We start from the raw sequence: 9,944 nt of genomic DNA on the forward strand, positions 1-9,944 counted from the left end.
AAAACAAATTAAATTAAGCCGAGAGGTGGGACCGGGTACCAGTCTAGTGCGGTGCCCACACTGATCTCTATAATAATATCATATCATATCATCTCTATGATATTATTATAGAGATCAGTGGGTGCCCACCGAGCAATCGCTCCGTTTCGACTCTTTTGAGTACCCTGTTTCAATAGATGGCACTGCGTGCGCGTAGCAAATGTAAAGATGGTAGCGCCCAGTCTTTTATGCCTAAGAGTGGTCAAATAGATTTTTTGTCATTCACTCCAACTCGTAGACGGATACTACATTCCAGCTTAGGAGTTGGGTGTAACGGTTCAGGTATTATTAATTTTTCAACGTTCATGATAACGTGGCAGCTGAATAAAACTGCATGAGTTTACCCCCTCCCCCCCCGGTGGAGTCACTCAGCAGGATACGCATCTCAAAATTGGCTCCTAAATGGCGTATTCAGCGGTGCTTATTGTCGTAAGATAATGACATGCGTCTAAACATATGAATTGCTCCGACCTGTGATTGGAGGATAAAAATAGAATTCGTGACGTTTCGTTTCACCGGTCATAGCCGCGCGTTCATATTTGCTAATTAATTAGACTAATCACGCTTTAATAGACTCGAAATTCACAGAGATTTAGGGTAAGGCATGTGTATATAATACTATTATTATTAATAGAATTTATAGAAATGTAACTCAAATCGTTTACTCTATATGATAGTTAGTACGTAGTACACGTTCCTACCGGTCATAGCATAATATCAGGAGTAGATAATAGGGAGGAGTGTGACATCAATAAACAAGGAAAAATTCGTCATTTACTAGCCTTATAATACCTACGATTTACTACACGTAACTCATCCAACTTGAGCTCAAATCGGACACAGTACATTCGCCAATCATCGTGCGAAATCGTTTCATCGTAGACACCGGCAATCCGGAGATACAGCCTAAAACGTACGACACGATTCTCCATTCTATGGCCATCAATCCAACGCCATTGCGCGCCTATAATTCAAACAAAAGGCAGCTACCTAACGCGCTATTGCTAACCCAGCGAGGCATGTGGCTCGCTGGGAGATTAGCATAACACTCGGCGAGATAACCTTTGACCGGTACACAGCTACACAGGCCACCTTTGTACATAGCTGGCATGCCTTCACGCACGCACGCCAACCGCATGATTAGCTCGTCGAGTGTTGCGTCGATCTCAATCTCCCAGCGAGCCACATGCCTCGCTGGGTTAGCAATAGCGCGTTAGGTAGCTGCCTTTTGTTTGAATTATAGGCGCGCAATGGCGTTGGATTGATGGCCATAGAATGGAGAATCGTGTCGTACGTTTTAGGCTGTCTACGAGGAAACGATTTCGCACGATGATTGGCGAATGTACTGTGTCCGATTTGAGCTCAAGTTGGATGAGTTACGCGTAGTAAATCGTAGGTATTATAAGGCTAGTAAATGACGAATTTCCCTTGTTTATTGATGTCACACTCCTCCCTATTATCTACTCCTGATAATATTAATAGCGATTAGCGTATGCGGCGAGGTCTATTTTAATCTTCCAATCACAGGTCGGAGCAATTCCTCTGTTTAAACGCATGTGATAATGGGCCCTAGTCTCACAGGGACCTGAGGCGAAATAAAAAATTAAAATGTGTTATATAAAAAGAGAAGTTCTTTTTATAAAAAAGTTTTTCTCTTCCTTAATACCGGGCACGTATACTGCGAATACTCGACATTAATGCCCCTCAGTCTAACATTGAGACTAGAAAACCCGGGGAGAATCCTTTTGAGAATGTAAACACGGAAATAAATGGATGAATCAAATGACGAAAACCAGGTGAAAAGGTGACCCGAAACGTCTAAGACTGGTTGAAATAACTACCCTAAACGTTGAATGTTAACCTGAAAAAGTACCCCTTTTTCTAAAGACGTCGTCGACGTTACTGGGTCAAAATCCAACCCTTTTTTGATATTTTCTATGACGAGCATGCGTACCAAGTAATATCCTGAGTGACCCACCCGGGGAGTTTACCAACACTGTGTTTCGCCATATTACTACCAGTAACATTCAGGTTTTTTGAGATGCTTTCGTGGCCTAGTGGTTAGGCCACGTATACTGTCCACTGAAGGCTGTGAGTTCAATCCCTGGCCGGGGCAGTGAATTTTCTCAAGGTGTAAAAACCTGGCTCTCAACATTGGAGATTGTGAATCTCCCGTGGCTCGGATGAACACGTAAAATGGCGGTCCAGTAATACGAAAGAACCACTGAGGGTGCAAAAACAAACTCTGGCTGTGACCACCCGACATTCGGTGCCATTTGCTATAGCTATATAGCGCTGTTGGCGGACAGTTTACCCCTGATCTGTAACAGGTTGGCAAAGGAAGGGCATCCTGCTGTAAAAATCGCCACAACCAAAAAATGACTAGTCATAATCAAAGAATTGACCCTCATAACCGCTCTGTGTGGAGAGGGCGTCTTCGAGGAAGACAAGTCAGACAGGCCACACCCTCGGTAGAGGCTAATTCAGGCCTGGCGAATCAAAACTAGGATGATAAAAAAAAAATATAAAAAAAACGTGCAATTAAATTAGAGTAACTTATTTTTCAGGCGTTCAATGAAACTGATTAGGCAAGTAAGCATTTCATTTTCCAGCATGTATTTCAGTTCTAGTTTTAGTCAGTACTGTAGTCTTACCTGATTCAGTGTTTCTTTCACAGTAAGGATTTTTCAGGGTCATGTCCGTTTTCTGGGAAGATGCCACAGGTATTCTTGCCGTGAATGTTGCAATGTCAGCTGCAGCATTTCTGGTCACATGGTCAGTCATACCAAAATTCCGGGACATGTTTCTAATGGCTGGATTTTTTGGTGTAGACATGAATAAAAGAGGGAAGGAAAAGATGTAAGTCTCTAACTACGTATTTTCTGTGCTTCCGATATATGAAACATAAATTCATACAACTTAATTATAAATTTAAAAAAGTCTATACATAAATCATATTACCTGTTTTTATAACAATTCAATCTATACATCAAACAAGCAAATAACATTTATATATTATGTATGGATCCAAGCTAAGGCTTTTGTAAAAATTACACTTTGCCATATATAAGAAAATTGGTTGCCAATATGTGTGCACACTGTATGATAGAATTCTTTTCTAAATTTTATAAAAGCTTAAATGTGTATCTATAGAATATACAAATCACAATTATCTTGTTTGTTTTATATTAATAAATCTTGTACCAAAATAAATTGGCTCATAGGTTAACCATAAATAATTGTCATGTTTCAGACCTGAGTCAGCTGGTGTAATTGCCGGAGCAATCTTTCTTTGTGTGATGTTTTTGTTTATTCCTGTTCCCTTTCACCGGCATCTGACATATGATGGTGCTGGGCCATTTCCACATAATGTTGTAAGTTGATTGAAGCTAGTTATTAGTAAACAACAAAACAGTTACAAAATGTTTTTATATGATTATAGATGTTTGATCTCTGGAGTTAAATGCAATTCAATTTTTAACAGTATGCTAATAGTAATGCTCATAGGGTCTATGTCCCCCAGGGTACTGCTGGAACGTACCCTGGTAACTATCTGATATGGTTAGGGTTAGGGAGTAGGCGTAGGCGACTCCCTAGACTTGTTAGTGGAGTAGGCAAGGTACGGTCCGGCATATTAGATAGTACCAGGGTACGGTCCGGTATATTAGATAGTACCAGGGTACGTTCCGGCAGTACCCTGGGGGACATAGACCCTTTCAGCAATAGTAATAGTGTAGTGAAGAATGAATTGTAGGAGAATTTAGGTTATAAGAGAACCTATATACATGTATGTATGATTATAAATGGACAAATACATGTCTAAAAACCGTAAGTTAGTTCCCCATGGTATTAAATATATATTCATTGGTTTTAATAGAAGCCTAATCATTGTTGAATAGATCGCTTATAAGCCATAAATCATCATGTCTCCATGAGTAAGCATTGTTATTTATGTTTTTCTGCAGTTTGTGGAGTTCATTACAGCATTACTATCGATATGCTGCATGATCTTCCTGGGATTTGCAGACGATGCATTGGACTTAAGGTGGCGGCACAAATTGATGCTTCCAACTCTCGCTACCCTACCATTGCTTATGGTCTACTTGACAAACTTTAACTCGACTGTTATTATCGTGCCAAAGCCATTCAGACTGTACTTTGGACATGATGTTGACCTACGTGAGTCCTGTCAAGATTATAATTAGTAATGTGCCAGAAGTAATGCTGAATGTGTGATACTATTATGATGGCTCTTTGTTTAGATGTCATGCTATAACTCTAGTATGCGACGATGCGTGTGAGAGTCAAATAATTCCCACGTGTGAAAAGGGGACATGAAATATTTTCACTACACATGATTTTGACAGGTCATTTTGATTTCGGGAAAAAGTCATATACGCAGTGCCTTGTTGATGCATTTGTTTAAAGTAGTTATTGTTACATCCTGGTGTCACCTTAATTACGCTGAGAGGGTCTATGTCCTCCAAGGTACTGCCGGAACGTACCCTGGTACTATCTAATATGCCGGACCGTACCTCGCCTACTCTACTAACGAGTCTAGGGAGTTGCCTACGCCTACTCCCTAACCCTAACCATATCAGATAGTTACCTCAGGTACATATATGTCACCTACGCCTACGCCTACTCCCTAACCCTAACCATATCAGATAGTTACCAGGGTTCGTTCCGGCAGTACCCTGGGGGACATAGACCTTATGAGCCTTAATTTCATCAATTCTAAATTCCAGGTGGTAATTAACAGTTTTTATTTTAAGTGCAACATTCACAAATTTATTTCAGAAATTCTGTACTACGTATATATGGGGATGCTGGCAGTGTTCTGCACTAATGCTATCAACATCTTGTCCGGTCTAAATGGCTATGAGGTGGGACAGTCACTAACTATTGCTGCCTCAATAATTATTTTCAACTTGAGTGAGTTATCAGGTAAGTGATGCTTGTGTCATTTTCAGTGAAGTGTGGAGTGTCTGCATGTGTAATTTTATGATAATAACTTGTATCGCCTTACATTATTATTTGTTAGCCGAAACATGGTTCAGTATTTTGGTGCTGTAAGAACAGTGTTCTATCACAATTTAAATTTGTTGATACATTCCAATGGTGGTATTTATAAGCTATTAGCAGCTAGCAATGTTAAATACACCTATTGTATAGAAATATGCATTAAACAAGTAATATGCAATGAATTGGTTAGAATGGTAAACTACTGTGTACCTGCTTAGGTGTGAGATTTGTAAAAGATTATTAGATTCATACTCCTAAACAAACTTATTGGTTTTCATTCCTCAATGTTTTGTGTAAGACAAATGCAAGTATACTATTTGATCTTTTGACAGGTGAATGTAGGGATGCCCATTTGTTTTCACTCTACATTATGATTCCATATGCTGCTGTCACGTTGGCACTGTTTTATCACAATTGGTAAGGTATGATTGGGAAATTTAAAAGAAATCTTTATATATGGGCTCTAAATGTCAAAATGTTATAGAAATGATAGCAAAATATTTATCACACCTAGTAATACAAAAGGATGAACTTCCTTTCACATTTGTAATTCACAGTAGAAGGTTTGGTGTCATAAATATTTATATTGCCCCACTCTTCGATTTAAATCGAATGCTTTTGTATTAAATCACAAATTCCTGACTCGGTGCACTGCTATAAAGCACCCTGGTTACACTGCAGGTACCCTTCACGGGTCTTCGTCGGAGACACGTTCTGCTATTTCTCGGGCATGACCTTTGCTGTCGTTGGCATCCTCGGCCACTTCAGCAAGACGATGCTTCTGCTGTTCATCCCACAGGCGGTCAACTTTGTCTATTCGGTGCCACAGCTGTTCCACTTGCTGCCCTGCCCACGACATCGCATGCCCAGGTGACGTTTCCACGCTAAGTCACGTCCGCTTCATGGTAACCAACTCTAACCTGACAAAAATGGCCAGAGTGCAACTTTTTTTCATTTTTGGTTGTGATGCACCTTGTGGAATGTAGTGTTGGTGTGTTGTGGTCCATCTATTTGTCAACAGTAGTGCAACAGATCTAAATGGCTTCATGTTTGATAGCATTCTGAAATTGTATTGGTGGTTGAAACTGGAAATCAGTGGTGCTCAAGAAGTTTGGTTCATATTTCCCTCTTTATTAGGGTGATAAATGCAGCATCATATGTAGGGTATGTGGAGAGGGTAATCTTTTTACTTTATGGACTATTTGAAACAAAGACTAACATTCTGGGGCAAGATTTAGTGTAGGTACGTTACAACTTAATGTCCTAGCACCAGCCAACTAATTTTCTTGAAAACTACACTAAACAATACTATTGTATCAGTTTATTATTACCTGGAGGTAATTCACCAAAATGTTTTTTTCAAAAAGTATTTTAACAAAAAGATCTCGACATAGGCTTTATAATAAATATGCATGCAATCTTAAGTTGAGGTTCTAGAACCTGAGCAGGTACAACTTTACATGCCTTAAAAACATGAGATTTAAGGAAAATCACTTTACCCGCTTTTTAGCTCACCTTGACATCGTCAAGCTGAGCTATTGCCATGGGTCGTCGTCTGTCCGTTCGTCCGTCCGTCCGTCCGTTCGTCAACATTTTGCTACGGTCAACGATAACTCAGGAACCGTTTGACCCACATGTTTGAAATTGGGTAAAGTTGTTACTGCTATGCTCCCATATTAAACGTCCTATTTTGGAGCACGCCAGTCGACGTACTTTCGAGCCACGGCAATTTTTTGGCAAAAATAGGAATTGCCATTAGTCAGTTCAGGTTCAACAGATTTTGCTCATTTTTGGTATGTGAATGAATAAGGGCTTGGGGTTTTGATATTGTAATAAAAATTATGCAAATTAGGTAGGGTTTGGCAATTATATAGCATATTAGATAGACACGCAGATAACAAACAGTCTGTGTTGTCACACTCGTCTGGTTCGTTTTACAAGATTTCATTGACAATATCTTTAATGCAAAATTCCTGCTATGAACATATGATTTATACTATTATTATTATATTATTATTATATTATTATTATTATTATGATATAATGATTTATGCTAAGAAACATCAAAGCGGGTATAGCGCCATCTACCGTCACAAATTGTGATTCATTTTGGTTTATAAATTATTTATAATTTATATATAATATTATATATTATTTTCACATAAAAAATTACACATAATTATCAAGAGTATATAATGGGAGTTCTCCCATATATACTCTTCGTTTCTATAATGTACGTTGATGGTTGCTCAATTAAAACTGACTTCTTCTCACTCACTCATTTGTGTCCTTTTTTGTGGTGAGCTACAGTGTCATTGACACTTTCATTACTCTACGCCACAGGTTGCTGGACTCCGAAGACAAGCTGACGGTGAGCGTCGTCGCGGTGAAGAGGCGTGACATCAGCTTCCTCGGACGCGCCACTCTGAAGCTGTTTTCGGCGTTGGGCATCGCCAATGTTACAGAGGGCGCCGGCGAGGATGGCGCCTTTATGCAGTTCGACAACCTGACGCTGATCAACCTGCTGTTGTCATTCATCGGCCCAACGCACGAACGCACCCTGGTGGTCTATCTACTGCTGCTGCAGGTGTCGTGCAGCTGTGTTGCATTCTTCGTGCGCTACCCGCTTGCTCGGATATTCTACGACGCGTGAGGGAGACACAGAGCTATCTTACTCCCCTGTCGCATGGGTGGGAGCTATCATCTGAGCATATGGCTCTGTGCTCAGCTGATTATTCTTGTTTGTGGCGGACTTAAAACGAGGCACTTTGTGATCTACCCAATCACAAGAATTTTCCACGGGCAAAGGGTTGTTATGTGCAGCACTCGTTTTGTTGAGTCGTTCAATCAAAACCGATTAGAGCAGGGAAGGGTTTCTGTTTTGTACAAAGACTATAGTAACCTAGATGGCTGATGTGCAATGCCATATGTCATTCATTAGTCAGAGACTGGCTCTCATGCCTTTGCTAACTCTTATACGTTTCTGTTAGGAGCTTATACGAGAATACTTGTGTAACTTTTGGCATTACTTTCAGTTAAATTAGGTTTAATTAAATTATGCTACATATGACTGATTTTTAAGGAAGTAAATAAATAATGAAATATTTTACAAAGTGGCAGTAGGTAATCATAGGTATTCATAACTGCCCCCTCGTTCATGCTATTTCCTTACAGTTATGTTGGGAATTGCATCAATGAGGTTTTGTATCACGTTTAAAATGAAACGGATGTAGGATCTGTTATTCAATAGGATATTAAATGGTAAGAAGTGGTATGTAGCATAAATAGGGCTCATTATAACATCATGTTAAAAGCTGGGCCCCGTTCTCAAAAATATCGTAAGTAGTTATGACTATTGTAAGTTTTAAATCATAACTTTTTCACAACATTTTCCTTCAAAAGTTATGACATTTTAGACTTGCGATGTCGTATCTACTCGTGATGTTTCCGGTTATGCCCCCACTGGACTCGTGTTGTTATAAGTGAACATATTGTTGAAAGCTGGAGCCGTGTCATCATTTCTTGGATGTCTTATGTACCCGTAGAGTAATCGAGACAAATCATGTATAACTGTTATATTATGATTAGTAGGCTTCCCCATCTTCAACCTGAGATGGTTACGTCTTTTGATATGCACTATCTCGTCCACGTCTAGCTCTGTATGCAATGTCAACTTAAGGCCACTTTGTGATGGCATTTTCACTGAGGTACGTGCAGAACTGCCTGAAATAATTGCGAAAAAATGCGTAACGACAAACGGTCTTCATGTGCACGCGACATACAACACCATTACTAAGCAGGGTATCCAGATTCATTTAAATGTAGAAATATGCTAAACCAGCTTGCAGGAAACATTGCTTAATTCCACTTAATTAATTTAGTGTATACAAATAGGTATGGAGAATATTGTCTCATTTTGTCCATGAATCTATGATGTGTCGCAGTTATATAAAACAATTAAGAGTATGTCTATGGTTTCTAATATGAAGCTAAAGTTTAATATTTATTTTCATCTGTCATAATAATAAGTGTTGATAGTATCTATTGTCAAAATAACTTGGTACGCTATAGCTTTTTGACATTTTATGTAAATTTCGCCATTTTATTATATAAATATCGTGTGTAGAATGCTATTTCAAGTTGCTGGGTGTTTCTATTCATCCGTTTCTAACGTGTAATAAGATTTGTTAGTGTTAGCTCTAGGTTATAATAAGCGGCTGGTAACGCAGCAAGCGTTACAAAGCGCGAGTTCGAGGCAAGGTCGTAATACGTTTACAACTGTTTAGTGTTTACAGCGTACTGACGTTTATCTATAAACGCTATAGGATTATATAAATATAACAATTAATATAATAAAATATTAATATAAACAACATAAACTACATATAAACTATAATTAATTAACAGCTAATAATGGCTTTTTTGCAAACATTGTTGCACTGGATACTTTATATATTTCAATTAACATGTTTTTTGCATTAAATGCAATACAGCATTATGTAAGACACAATTAAGGTTGCATTATACGTGGACTGATAGGCCTAGTATATGAATGGCCCGCTGACATACAGTGTCAGCTACAGCTCGGCCAGTTATTGGGCCTATATAAAGGTATAATTTCAGTTGAGACTAATTTAAAAGCGATTCTCTATTATAACAGATTTATGCCCCATTAGGGCCTACTAAGCGATGGCGAATAAAAAAAACTTGCTGTATTATGCGTTATTTGCAATAGGAGTGTTTCACGTAACGTCATAGATCAGGTCACGTGTATTTGTTATGTGTCATGGTTGGCAGAAGCGAAGCGTGCTGCTTGACATTTACAGATTAATGACCACATGTTCTGATAGAAAGCGCTGTTTATGTAGTGCACGTACACG

General features: G+C 38.9%; 1 protein-coding gene across 3 annotated transcripts; it reads left to right on the forward strand.

Moving 5' to 3' along the window:
- The first annotated feature begins 200 nt into the window (after nt 1–200).
- Nucleotides 201–9,443, forward strand: LOC106820736 (UDP-N-acetylglucosamine--dolichyl-phosphate N-acetylglucosaminephosphotransferase-like). 3 transcript variants are annotated; one of them, XM_014825278.1, is made up of 8 exons: nt 201–321; nt 2,721–2,898; nt 3,293–3,413; nt 4,005–4,218; nt 4,840–4,986; nt 5,397–5,481; nt 5,746–5,934; nt 7,408–9,443. In XM_014825278.1, the coding sequence occupies exons 1-8, from the start codon at nt 228–230 to the stop codon at nt 7,715–7,717; spliced, it is 1,338 nt and encodes a 445-aa protein (XP_014680764.1). In that variant the 5' UTR covers nt 201–227; the 3' UTR covers nt 7,718–9,443. The 3 variants fall into 3 exon arrangements, with proteins under 3 accessions (XP_014680764.1, XP_014680765.1, XP_014680767.1); XM_014825279.1 differs by having other exon boundaries at nt 230–321; nt 2,717–2,898; XM_014825281.1 differs by having other exon boundaries at nt 244–321; nt 2,731–2,898.
- The last annotated feature ends 501 nt before the right edge of the window (nt 9,444–9,944 follow it).

Source organism: Priapulus caudatus, unplaced genomic scaffold (assembly GCF_000485595.1).
Source record: "Priapulus caudatus unplaced genomic scaffold, Priapulus_caudatus-5.0.1 Scaffold44, whole genome shotgun sequence".
NCBI lineage: Eukaryota > Metazoa > Priapulida > Priapulimorpha > Priapulimorphida > Priapulidae > Priapulus > Priapulus caudatus.